At 41.3% G+C, this 14506-nt stretch overlaps 1 protein-coding gene across 2 annotated transcripts in view; it reads right to left on the minus strand.

The window, feature by feature from the left end:
• Window positions 1-1217: 1217 nt before the first annotated feature.
• Window positions 1218-14506, minus strand: part of PPP2R5E (protein phosphatase 2 regulatory subunit B'epsilon) — a 274354-nt gene continuing 261065 nt past the window's right edge. For both annotated transcript variants that reach the window (XM_033953140.1, XM_033953139.1), the window contains exon 14: window positions 1218-1794. In XM_033953140.1, the coding sequence (XP_033809031.1) occupies window positions 1695-1794 (100 nt within the window). In that variant the 3' untranslated portion in view covers window positions 1218-1694. The remainder of the gene's footprint in view (window positions 1795-14506) is intronic.

Below are 14506 nucleotides of genomic sequence, written 5' to 3' on the forward strand. Positions count from 1 at the left end.
AATAGAGAAGCCAGCATTCATAACTAATTTCACGAATGCCAACTGATTTCTACATGTTAATGTGAACAATTGATACTGAAAATAAATGAATACAAAATGCCAGGGTGGATGCTTCAGGATTATCGACTCACTGTTGTAATACTTTTCGTTTTTTTAAAACAAGTTCAAAAACATCTTGGGAAAAAAATCCTGAAGCACATATCTAGCACTAAATAATAATGCAATAGTATTAGCAAAATATATACTATACACAACTTCAGTACTTCATCCACCTAGGATGTCCAATCCCACTTTTTAAAATACAAAGCAGATAGCTAATAATGCATACTCATAGTACAGCCCTCTTTTGTTTAAACAATTTGGTCACAATGCACCTTTGATATAAAAGCATTTTTAAACTTTATTATTAATACTCAGGACAATAGGAATTTCCAGAATTTCATTCAGTAGCACTTGTTGCACCACTTTTGGTAACAAATACAGTAGTTAAGAATGAGCATCCAGATAGAATGCAGAAGTATGTAATCCAGAGTTTTTCCAGCTAAAAACATAGGGCTGGCACTGTGATGTACAACAGGACTAGAATCTACAAAAAACCACTGTAATATGGTTTTCAGAGCTACATCCTCTCTTGCTGGAATACTTTATAAATACATATTAAAAAAATAAGGCAACTCCAAACAGTCCAAACTGTTTGCTCAACTCTTCCCAATTCGGTCCATAAACCCCCTGGGAGACGTCTTTTTCCATTGCTGTATGTTTAGTGTTTGTCTTACTTTAAAATGGTCCAATAAAATTTAGAGAGTACTAGTGGCTAAAATATTAGGATTACTAAAATGGCTCTGGTACTAGTATCCAATCATGTTGAATACACCATTAATACTGGTTAGGTAGTTTTTATAGGGTTACCAGTGCCTACTTTCAAGAATTTTAGAAACAAGTTTGGATTTGTAATAGAAAGTGTGAAACCAAATTTCTCACCCCCTACTTTACCACTCTGAGTTTTATGCCCCAAAATAAAATTAAAGATGCACTGGTCCTGGACAAGTGCACAAAACATGCTCACACTTAGAAAAAAAACAATTTCAGAGCCCTGCCATTTCTGTGGCCCAGCTCCACATGGAAAGTAATCTTTTGAAGATGTGCAAAAAGAAAATGATGAATTACAAAAAAGTTATCCAGAGAAGGAGGATGATAGACAAATTCATAAGGAAGTGACAATTTTTCTTCCTTATTTTGTTTTTGCTTTGTTGTTTTTTTTTTTTTTTTGGTTTTTTTTTTTAACTATAAATAGATTAAACAGTTCAGCAGAAAGACAAGCTAAATTTAATAAGATTGTTCACATTTGAAATTTTTTTTTATCATACTCTCTGCTAAATGATAAATAAGGAACTCTTGACAATGGAATTTTGACATAGCAACTTTCATTAACAGATCTTTGAGGACTGGTTGTAAAGAAGGGTTAAAACAATGATTATGTTGCAAAGTTCTGAGAAGTCCATCTACTGTCCAAACTTTGGATTGAAGTCCATATTTTGTTTTTCTTTTACTTAGAGACAGGTATATACAGTGCTGTTGTAATAATGAAACAAATGTGAAATCTACTGTAAAGTTGCACAATACAGAAAACTGTTGCTCCATCTTCTACTACATAAATATGACTCCACAGGTTAATAACACTGCTGGTTCCTCTGTTAAGTTGGAATTATCCCATCACTTCTAAGACCTCTTCTTAACTCCAAATCCTCTAGTTTTTTCCACAGCTCTTCCCGTTCCTTCTCCTTTTTCTTCTCACTGCCATATCAAACAAAATAAAGTATTACTATTAAGACAAGCTTATTGAATAACATTTTCTAAAAATGTTAAACTTTCAATAATTTTCAAGTTTACACTTCTAAGGGTACAACCTTGGTATTCTAAGCCTAGAATTCACGAGGCTGGCATTAATCAGTGCATGTTTCAAGTAAAGGAGGTGACACTAATCATTAAGGACTATGCTGAGACCCACTACACTCATCTTTATTGGTGACCGAGGCCAGTTGCATACCTACTATATTTGGCACTCATTGTAAAACTAAACAAGCCAGATTAATACAGATCGATCCTGCACAGTCAATACTAACAGAAACCATAAACTTTTCATACACACAGAACACAGATACGCCCTTGCCCAGTTTGGAATAAGTAATTACAATCACAAACTAAAAATAGAAATATGAAGACAAAAGTTAAACTGAACCGCCAAGAAGCCATATTCTGCATACAATGCAACATCACAGAAACTGTGAAACATTTCCTAATACTGTGCAAAATATAAAGATAGCATAAGTAAATTTGAAAAAACTGACAATCACCACTTTACAAATTAACAAACAGAAATAAAACAAAAAATGGAAAACAAGAATACAATTTTATTGAACCAATCCATTTTTCAATGAGCTTTCAGAGGCCAAAAGCTCCTTCCTCAGGTCAGTACAGAATACTTCTGGTCTCCGAACGTTAGTAAAAATGTATTAAAATTTGTCCAATAAAAGGATTACTGTATTTCCATTTTCTATTTAAACATTTATCAATACAGCTACAATATTACTTTATTCTAAAGCAACAACAAAAAAAATCTTTGTCATTTCTGGTTTTTGCTTTCCTCCTCTTTACTCTTCTTTCCCTCCAGCATTCCCCCTTCCATGCAGCATCTGCCCTCTTCTCTGTCCCTTCCATCTATTGTCCGCCCTCTCTCCTCCTTCCATATGGCCCCTTCCATAAACTGTCTATCCTGTGTGCCTTCTCTCCTTTATTTATGATTTCAGCTTTACCACCTCTTCACTTTTCTCTTTCTGCCTCCACCTCCTCCCCCAAGCTCTGTCATCTATTCTTCTTCCTTTCCCACCCTCTCTCCCTGTCTGGCATCTGTCTTCTTCCTTTCCCTTCCACCCATGCTCTGGCATCGCTCTCCTCTCCTTCCCATCCATCTCTCCCTCCATGCTCTGGCATACCATCGCCTTCCTTTCCCTGCCTCCCTCCCTATCTCTCCCTTCCCCCAACTGGACAGCTTTCTTCCTTATCCAACCCTCCCTCCCAATGGGGTGCATTATTTCTCTCTCCCCACCCCCCAAAGGATGGGTATCCCGTTCTCTCTTATCGTCAGCAGCAGCAGCCTTCACAACTCACTGATCTTTCTGGCTTTAGGCATAGGATGAAGTTAAGAGGTGATAGGCTCAGGAGTAATCAAAGGAAATACTTTTTTTACAGAAAGGGTAGTATATGTGTGAAATAGTCCCTGGTAGAGGTGGCGGAGACAAAGACTATCAGAATTCAAGGAAGAGTGGGACAGGCACATGGGATCTATTAGGAAGAGAAGGATATAGTGGATACTGCATATAGGCAGACTAGATGGGCCATTTGGTCCTTACATGCCATCATGTTTTTTTCTATGTTTCTTCTCTACTGGTTCTGCCTACTTTCTGCTTCCGCGAAAGTAGGACCCAGGAGAAAGGAAGGCCTGATACTGACAGAGCAGTGAGCTATAAAGGCTGCTGCTACCAAAAGGGGAAGAAGTCCCCAGACCATGACCCTAGTCCTGGGAGCACCCCCTTATGGACTGCAGCTGAGACAGACCGCCTCTTCCACCCCTACTTCTTTGGTATGTCACTGACCAAGGCTAAATCTGAAGCCAGATTTGAAATTGAAAAGTTCTAGCATTAAATCAATGAAGTTAATAATTACTAATGCTTAATATTTTAGTGACCCATCCTTCTAACATAGAAAATAGCTCTCAAGTGAACTGAAAGGGAAAGAGATGGGAACTTGTATACCGCCTTTTTGTAGTTTTTACCACCACACTCAAAGCGAATTACACTCAGGTACTTCAAGCATTTTTCTTATATGTCCCAGTGCGCTCACAGTCTTTCTAATGTACCTGGGGCAATGGAGGATTAAGTGACTTGCCCAGGGTCACAGGGAGCAGCGCAGGGTTTCCTTAACCAACATCCTAAATCAAATAGAGCGCTGGATGATGGCCTTCAAACTGAAACTCAACACAGAAAATACCAAATTCTTCCTGGCATCACCCAACGAAAAGATAAAAGAAAATTCAATTCACCTACAGAGCTGAGAATACAAAATTGACCAAACCATAAAGATTCTGGGGGTAACACTTGAAAACACCTAACCCTGGAAAACCACACAAACCTACTGTTTAAAAAATGTATTTCGGTCCTCTGGAAACTTCGCACTATTAAAAAATTCTTTGATGAAAGTCCTTCCGTTTACTAGTACAATCATCCATCTTAAGCACCCTAGATTACTGTAACATCATATACCTAGGCGCTTATAAAAAGAACCTCAACAAGCTGAGATTAATTCAGAACACCGCGATCCGACTAATCCACGGTTTAAAAAAATGGGAACACATTTCCCCTTATTATCAGAAACTCCACTGGTTACCCGCAGAATCCAGAGTCCTCTTCAAGTTTGCTTGTTTTTGCTACAAAGCTGTCTTTGGGATTCTTCCAGCTTACCTAATCTCCCAGTTCTCCTCCAACGAGTCCAACAAGAGCACTCGCAGAACAAACCTATTTAATTACCCCTCCTTGAAATCTTACCAATACAAAAAGTTTCTAGATAGAATGTTATCATTCCAGGCAGCTAGGCTGAACACATGGCTTGGAAAGCTCATACTTGAGGCCACTACATATGCAGACTTTAGAAAATCCCTGAAAACTTGACTGTTTAACAAATTCTAAATTCCCATACCCAACTCTTCCTCGCCATGACCCTTCCACCTCACCCCCTAATTCCAAGGCCCGAAACTAATTATACTTTCCACCTTGAATCTCATGTACTGACATAATGTATCTTTATTGTAACCCATCTGCACCCCATGTACTGACAAAATGTATCTTTATTGTAACCCATGCACTGACTAAATGTATCTTTATGATAACCCACCTGTATCCCATACACTGACAAAATGCACTTTGATAGTAAACCACTTGTATTGTAACCCACTTGCATCCCATGTACTGACAAAATATACCTTTACTGTAACCCACTTGTATCCCATGTACTGACAAAATGAATCTTTAATGTAAACCACTTGCATCCCATGTACTGACTAAACGTATCTTTATTGTAAACCGTTTCTATCCCATGTACTGTCAAATGTATCTTTATTGTAAGCCGCTTCGAACTTTACGGTATAGTGGTATATAAGAAATAAATTATTATTAGTATTATATGTATGGCAGGGTTTCATATATGTATGACCTAAAAAGCATGTTAGATATTCCTATAATTAAATTAGATCAGTGGAACAGAATTCCAGAAAGCTTTGAAATTAAGACATATTTATCAGCAATATATTTTATATTTGTATATGTGTATATATATCTATATCTATAATATGTTTATACATACTGTACACACGTGTTTGGTGCAAACCCCAAAAGCACATTGCCCAGAGAACACCATCCCTACTGAGAACCACAGTGATGACACAGCATGATGTTACTGGTATGTTTCTCATCAGTAGGGGCAAGGTCACATCAGCACAGATATGGCAATGAATGTTGAAAAGTACAGAAAAGTTCTTAAAAAGACAGCCTGCAACCTTCTGCAAGAAATCTGAAACTGAAACAGAAGTTCACCTTTTAGTGTGGCAATGACCTGACAAGCACAATCAAAGCTACCATAGATTGGCTAAGGAACAAGAAAGGTAACTGTACTTGGAGTAGCCCAGAGACCTGACTACAATCTAATCAAAAATCTGTAGGATGACTTTTCTGCTATCCATCAGTGCTCTCTTTAAGGAACTTGACAGAGTTTAAGCAGAAAAATGGTCAAATACAGACAAATCTAAGTGTGCAAATTTGGCAGTTTCCCATCCTAGTAGATTGATATTGCTCCCAATGGTGCTTCAACAAAAGTAACATCATGGAGATCATAACTCCATCTAAGCTGCGTGCATGTCTGCAGCATCACATGAGTCAGTATATGCCATTTTTCAATTGCACATAAGCATAATCACATCACTCTATCTCTCCAGGACCAGGAAAAGGACAGCTGGCCAATGAAACCCCAGTAGTCAAGCTGGTGAAGGGGGGTAGGGCTCTGAAATCTGGTAACCTACGCTCTTGGTCTCTCTCTTTAGCTCTGCTCAATGATGGCTTATGGTTGGTGTGGTGTGAACTAGTAGGGTAGTGTGTGCACCTGTACTGGGGGTTGGAAAGGTGAAATTTTGCACTGTTTCTGTCAGTGCCATACATCTTTTAACAACCATTATACTTATTAGGAAATGTTTTAAAAGCCAGCTGCGGGAAAAGTAGACAGGAGAGCAAATATGACAGAAGTGTCATTTTCAATAAATAAATTTTCAACTGTGTTCTGTAATGCATGAACTTTATGGTTTTTAGGTTTATTGATTTATAAACAGCTTGTACCCTACGGTGACACACAGTTTTCATATAATTAAACAAATTATAAAAATGCATATAATCAAAACAAGCAAACAAAAAAAAAACCCCCACTGCATAAATTGCCATATCCACTCGGAGAATTTGAAAGGGGACAGGTTTAGAACCAATGCTAGGAAGTTCTTCACTCAGAGGGTGGTGGATAACTGAAATGCGCTTCCGGAAGATGTAATAGGACAGACCACATTAAGGGGTTTCAAAGAGGAACTAGATAAATTCCTGAAGGATAAGGGAATTGAAGGCTACAGATAAAGGAGGACACAGGAGCAAAATAGGGCATAGATAAAAGGGAAAGAGGGGTTTTTCAGGATATAAGGGAGTAGGAATCAATGGGCTAGACAAAAGATCACTCAACAGGTCATGGACCTGATGGGCCGCCGCGGGAGCGGACCGCTGGGCTTGATGGACCCTTGGTCTGACCCAGCAGAGGCAAATTCTTATGTTCTTATTACCTTTTCATACAGATAAATTAATTACTACACTGCATAACAGCTAGGAGTGCTCATACAATGATGTAGCTGAAATTTTTGCCCACAAACACAATTATTTTGTTCACATCAGCCTGGTCTTTAAAGGAACAATGAAGAAGATGCATGCATTTGTTGCAATAAGTTTTGAATTTGGGTTATATGCTTTGCCCCCCCCAACCATCCCCCCCCTCCAATAAAACATTTTCCCTTGAAATGTGCAGAGTACAGTGTTCTGATGAATGGAACAAAATCATTATTTAAACGCAGGCAAGTCTGACACAATGATATATATTAAATAATGCTAGGTGTTTTGGAATTTACAGTAAGCATCCAAGACTCTGGTTTATGTATCTCTCACTGGGTGGGGGAAGGGTGGGCGTAACTAATACAGACAGAGGGGCATTTTTGATATGTTCAAATCCAATTTTGGATGTTTTGCAAAAAACAAAAATTCAGCACCAAACATGGCAATTTTTGAACCAGAGAAATATCTACCTTTTTAGTTCGAAAATCACTGTTTTATATGTTTTTGTGCTCGGTGCATCTTTAAGGACCATGGTCAAACAAAAAAACATCGAAGGGAAATGCATAAAAACAAGTCTGAGAGCCAGCAGTCTTGTGAGTGGCCACACAGATATCCCAGCAGAACAGTGGTGCAGCCTGGCACTGCAGTGAACTTCACATATAAGGTCCCAGGTACACATCACATCATAACCCCCTTATACTGTATGGTCAGCTCTTCAGGAATAACAAGCAACGTATTATACCCAACTGTATATTACTACACGAGTGTACCAGTTATAGTGGAATATGGGCTTGGATCTCCTTCTCTATAGTCCACTATACATTGACCATGATGCAACTCCAAGAACCTGCTTATTGTTCTAAGAGAAATGCCCAATACATATGTAGCTGTCAGACAGCCTGATATGTACTGTCACTCTCACCTCTGAGGAGGAGTGAAAGGGGGTCAGTGACCACTTGGGAATTAAGGGGAAAATTTTATTTATCCCTCCAATAGTCATCTGTTCAACTAGGGCACCTTTTTGACACAGTCATTATTGAAACAGGTCTAGTGAAAAACATCCTTTTTTTTTGCCCTGGACTTTTATATAATGTTCCATTATTGCAGAAAAATAGACAAATCATAAGCCCACTCTAGTCGCCCCCCTCCCCCCCCCCCCCCCGATCATATATTTGGACTGCAAAAGCCTAAGGGAGTGGTAAAATAGAGGAGGTGAAATACTGTGCAAAAAAGAAAACCAGCACTTGGAGGTGGTCATATCTGATGATCTAAAAGTAGCCAAACAAAAAACGTGACAACAAAGCCTGAATAATGCTTAAGTTCAAAGGGAGAGGAATGGCCAGCAGAAAAAAAAGATGTTATAGTGTCTCTCTATAAATTTCTGGTCAGATCTCCTTTACAATAATACTGTGTACAGTTCTGGAGACCATACTTTAAAAAATACAGAAACAGGCTGAAGTAGGTGCAGTGGGTGGTTACTAAAATGGTCAGTGGTATTCATCATCATCATCATCATCATCATGTGCAAAACTAGCAGTGAAATGAAAGATTAGGTTCTTACCTCTGCTAATCTTCTTTCTTGTAAATCCACACTTTATTCCGGGACCAGTGGGTTTTATGCATCTCTGACCGCCAGGCACTGTAGAAAGCTTCAGATGATTGAAGCCATAACACATCCCTCTCCTAGCACATCCTGGAGCATGCCCAGTAGATTCCAGTCAGTCTTCAAGCAGCAAAGAACATCTACAGAAATAATAAACAAGAGAGGGGGAAACGGGGAACTCTCCGCCAAATAAATTAATTCTGCTCATAGTAACATATGCAAAACAGCAACAATGAAAACTGTAAAACAGGTTAGCAAAAATTAGAATCTGAACTACAAAACAGTGCTACAGTGAGACAGAAGGGGTGCTAACCCAAAGACCTCACCTCCCAAAAAAATATAGTGCTACATCTAGTCAGATGGTACTCTTAATAAAGGCTGGTCTGAAACATAAATCCAGCTTACCAGTACTTCCAGGCAGCGAATCAGACATACATAGGGTAGGTTCCTGGAAAAAAGTGTGGATTTACAAGAAAGAAGATTAGCAGAGGTAAGAACCTCATCTTTCATTCTTGTACAATCCCACTTTATTCCAGGACCAGTGGGACATAGCAGAGCAGTCCTGAAAATTCAGGATGTGACTGATAAGCTCGCTGCCAACACTGAAGCACCAAAAGATGCTTCCTGCTTGGCCACCATACCAACCCTGTAAAACCTGGAGAAGGTGTGCAGAGAAGACCATGTAGTAGTCTTGCAAATTTCATCTGGAGGCACCGCCAATGACTCAACCCAGAAGGAGGAAACCCCTCTTGTAGAATGAGCTTGCACTCTGAGGAGTGACGTCTCTTCTGCCGCTACATGAAACAGTCGTTCAAATCTTGAAATGGTAGCCCTAAAGGCAGGCTAGCCCTTGCGGGTAGGACCCTCCAGACAAACAGGTGGTCCAAGACCCGAAACTCGTTGGTTACCTCCAAATACTGCTGCAAAAACTTGCACTCATCCAGAGACTGCAGTACTTGGTCCCAGGCCTGAACTGAAAGGAATAAATGCTGGAAGGCGAACTGCCCAATTTACATATAAACAGAAACCACTTTCGGAGGAAGGAAGGAACCGTATGCAAGAGCACCCTGGTATCTGCAATATGTAATAAGGATCCTGACAAGAAAGAGCTGAAAGCTCTAAAACTGTCCAAGCTGACATGAGTCAAAAGGAATACCGTCTTGAGAGAGAGATCCATCACGGATGCCTGCTCCAGAGGCTCACAAGACGGGCGAGCCAGGGAGTGGAGACCAGGTGCAGATTGCATGTCAGAAAAGGGAGGCGCAAAGGAGGCCTCAGACGAACAGTATCCCATAGAAAATGGATCAAGTCCAGAGAACCGCCAAAGATCATTTCAAGGCAATAGGGACCAGGCAGGTGAGACCTACAATCTGAACCTTTAGGGAAGCCACTGCAAGGCCCTTTTTCAGGCCATCCTGCCGAAACTCCAGCACCTGAAGAACCGAGGGAGAATAATAATCCTCCTGATGGCTAGTGATCCAAACATGGTAGCACTGCCAAACTTCTGCGTAGGTTACCAACATGACCTTCCATGTGCTGTGAAGCAGCACAGCTATCACCGCAATAGAATAGCCCCGAGCCAACAAGGCCGCACTCTCAATGGCTAGACACAAGGCCAAAGAGGCCTGGGTCCTGCAAAGTGATGAGCCCCTGAGAGAAGGGCCAAGGGTAACAGGGCAAACTCAGCTCCCCCTCACCGAAGCCGCACCAGGTCAGCATACCATGGTTGTCTTGGCCAATCGGTAACCACCAAGATCACAGTTCCCAGGCGCTCTGATATGCGATGCATCAGCCGCCCTAACATAGGCCACAGAGGGAAGGCGAACAGACCACCCTCCTGCGGCCAGGACTGTGCCAGAGCATCCAGGCCATTGTTGCCGGCCTCGCCACAGTCACCGTGAGGTGCACTCTGCCCGCTAATGCTCTCCTTGAGAGAACACTGTCCAGAGTCTATTGTCTGACAAATGAGAAAGTCTGCACGAACATTGCCCACTTCTGCCATGTTTGCTGCAGATAGTGCAACCCGGAATCTTTCTGCACGGCAAAAGAGCAACTGGGACTCCACGCTCAGGGAGGGACTCCTTATGACCCCCTGCCCTGGCATTGTCCGAGAACCCTCGTACAGCTCGATGATGGAAACGGGCCTGAAAAGGCAAAAGAGGCAGCCGAATCGCCATCAGGCAAATAGTCGACCCCTTACCCCCAAAGGCACTCACAGTCCCTGTACTGGAGCAGACTTACAGACTGCCCCCTAGTCAGAGATATTCATATCCTTTGACAGTCACCTAATCTGAATTCGGAGCATAAGGCCCCTGGCTAGCGCCAAGGGACACAATCACGATATGCTGCTGCAGGCCGTTGCTGCTGCCGACCAAGGTTGAAGGGGCAACCAATGGGTTCCGCTGTGGATTTCATCAGGACAACAAAGTCTGGTGCAAGGGACGCAGTCCAGCTCTGGCCTACTGAACTCCACTAATCGCCACCACCACAAGTCCCAGGACCTGGAAATGCTGCCAGGCCGTCGGGGTCTGAGTGGCCAGAAGTCTCTGATGACTGTCCAAATCTTCTCATGACGGGAGATGGGTAAGAGCCACAAACTGAAAGTGCTGCTCCAGGACGTGAAACCGCGAAAACCTTCCTGTGAATTGGAAAAATGGGGATAAACAGATATGCCTCCATGAGATCCATCCACGGCATCTTCCGGGCAAACACTGAAAACGCACCCAGCTTGGTGAAAACTTTCAAAATGTCAGATAAGACATCATCCTATATGTCTCTGTGTATGTAGTGAGAAATAGCCTCACAGCATTTACTCCAATAAATAAGAATCCACAAAAGTGCTGAAAATACAATTTCTAAAGTACTATACGGGAGTTCAGACTTCCACACGAATCAAATAGTTCCACCAGGTGGTGGTATTCTTCATTATTCCCAGTACATATTCTTTTTTATTTCATTTTTATCCTTATTTCTTTTTTAATTCATTTTTAGCCTTATCCACAATTCATTTAATAAATAGGGTATATAAATAAGTTCATAACAATTGGCTATTAGCTAAAGCTAAGTTATGAACTTATTTATATACCCTATTTATTAAATGAATTGTGGATAAGGCTAAAAATGAATTAAAAAAGAAATAAGGATAAAAATGAATTAAAAAAGAAATAAGGATAAAAATGAAAATATGAATTAAAAAAGAAATAAGGATAAAAATGAAAATATGAATTAAAAAAGAAATAAGGATAAAAATTAAATAAAAAAGAAATAAGGATAAAAATGAAAATATGAATTAAAAAAGAAATAAGGATAAAAATTAAATAAAAAAGAATAAGTACTGGGAATAATGAAGAATACCACCACCTGGAACTATTTGATTTGGGTGGAAGTCTGAACTCCTGTATAGTACCTTAGAAATTGTATTTTCAGCGCTTTTGTGGATTCTTATTTATTGGAGATAAGACATCAGCCAAGCAATCCACCCCAGAGATAAGAAATTCCAAATCACGCAGCACCACAGTGACAGGGCATGGTGAAATGTGGAGAGGCATGCCTGTGCAACGATGAACAAGGCTGAAGCCACCTTGACCCCAACCGCAGCTGAATTTTAAAAAGGCACATAAGGATGAAATCCATATGCTTGTTCTGAACACCCTTGAGGACCACTCCTCCATCGGGAGGGAAAGAAGTGCGCATGGTGACCTGAGTCACAGCTGAATCCACCTTTGGAGAAGCAAAGTGCTTAGTAAAACCGCCCGCCAAGGGACATATCCTTGTTATGGCCTGAGCACAAAACAGGGGTTATCAAGGGAAGGAGGCAGGTAGGGGCCTCTTAATCACTCATGAGAGAACAATCTTGCTGGACTGGCTGAGACTGCTGCAGTGACCATTCCTGCAGCGCTTCTGTGATGAGGTCCTCCAGATGAGCAGGTTTTAGGAACCAGCGTGCTTTGGGATCGTCGGCCAGGTCCCAAGACCCACACGGATCTTAGAACTCAGCCAAATCTCCCTGCAAAAGCAGAGGAATCGGGAGAGCGCGAGCGCTCAACACCATCGCAGGTATCGCCCTTTTATGCTCCAGAGTTCCTGCTGTGGAACTAAGTGAAATATTCAGATTGAACGGCAGCGACGTCCCCATGGACAGCCTAGATGTCGGTTGGATGATCACAGGCATGGACCTCTGTACAAGTTATGCCTAAAAAAGCCTACACACAATTCCCGGGGAAAAGGAGGACTCCTGTGGTAAAAGCTGCCCTCTGCTCCTCAGACTTAAAGAGTAATTGGAGGACTTACAAAGTTTTTCTCCAGAAATACACTTGCATTACGTCGAAACACTGCCAGCGCTCACCCAAGAGCCCCCAAATGCGATTTTCATGGAAATTGGAGCAGAAGGCTCAAGGAGGGGCTCTTGAGGCAAAAGGCACTGCTTCCATGCAAATTTAGCCCCCCCTTGTGGGCCACAGTGCACACGGAATGAGGCTGTGCATCCGACAGCTATCAGCCGCAAATAAGGCATGAAATCAATTCATCCCAACCTGGGAAGGATATCTTTGAAGTTTGGAGCAAAAACGAAACTCCTAACTATAAAAAATATAGATTTATTCAAATAGGGAAAATTCAAGATGGCCACCAGGTACAGATTTGTAATAAAATCGCCCAGGAAAGGAACAGGAATCCCCAGAAAATGGTGATTTTAGAGGGTAGGGCATGTAGGGAAACCATCCAAAACCCCCTTTTTAAGACCCCCTCCCAAAAAAATTGCCAAATCAAGTTGTCACACTGTTACTCACTGTTCCATTATGCTGAATGGGAGAAATGCAGACAAGGCTGTAGACGCATGTAGGGAGATCAAATGCCTCAGGAAGCTGTAAAGCTGGATTTCAAGTCTTATGACTGTCCCACCGGCCAGACCACCACGGCCGATGACCTCTGCCATCCTCGGATACGTCACATTACCACCTGGCAGAAGCACACAGTCTGGCTCCGATCCTGGTAGCACTTCCATAGAGCCACTCAGCCTGTGCTACACCCACTAATGGATGAACCTGGAATGAGCTAGCTCGTGATCCTGAAGCCTCGATCTGTCTTGCAGGCTGTCCAGGGGGCTTACTGCCTCACAGACATTCTCCAACCATCTGCGATCTCCCGCCACAAGGATGTCCCTGCAGGGAACCTCCACATCACGATGTCCGACCCGTGAGGGAAATACCGAAAACATTACTGAAACTATCCAAAGAAAACATGAGCAGAAGAAATAAGCTCCTACAGGCTTGGCATGTAGAAAGCAAGACTGGAATCTACTGGGCATGTTCCAGGATATGCTAGGAGAGAGAGGAGTTATGGCTTCAATCATCTGAAGCTTTCTCTAGTACCTGGCAGTCAGAGATGCATAAAACCCACTGATCTTGGATTAAAGTGGGATTGTAAAAGAACGTCTGGTTCAACAAAGCTGAAATAGTTTTAATCTTAGTCATTTCATCACATAAATAGACTATATCAGCACTAAAATTGGCTTCTTGTATAAAACCAGCGGGTACTTATTTGGTTCTACAGATGCTCTGTTTAGCTATATGCTTCATCTGGAGCCTTTACTCGCCAGCTATGACGTCTCATTCATTTTATAAAGTAAATATATAATTCCTTCTACATTGTATACTTGCTGCTTTTGATCTACCAGTTTATAATGACAATCTTATATTGACAATCTTTTGCAGCCCAGTTTTATTCTGCCATAAAACGAAGTCAAAAGTGCTCTTGCTTATATGCATAAATATATCTGGTTATGCTATTATCCTATAAAGGAAATTAAGTGCCTACTTTCCTTTATGGAATAGGCTCCTAATAGATCTCCCATTACAGCCCTCTTAATGCTTGCACAATTTAATTCACTTATTCAGTGGGTGCCTCCACAACATATAAATATTACAATTCTTTTTTTTAC

The sequence above is a fragment of the Geotrypetes seraphini genome, chromosome 7, assembly GCF_902459505.1.
Source record: "Geotrypetes seraphini chromosome 7, aGeoSer1.1, whole genome shotgun sequence".
Taxonomy (NCBI): domain Eukaryota; kingdom Metazoa; phylum Chordata; class Amphibia; order Gymnophiona; family Dermophiidae; genus Geotrypetes; species Geotrypetes seraphini.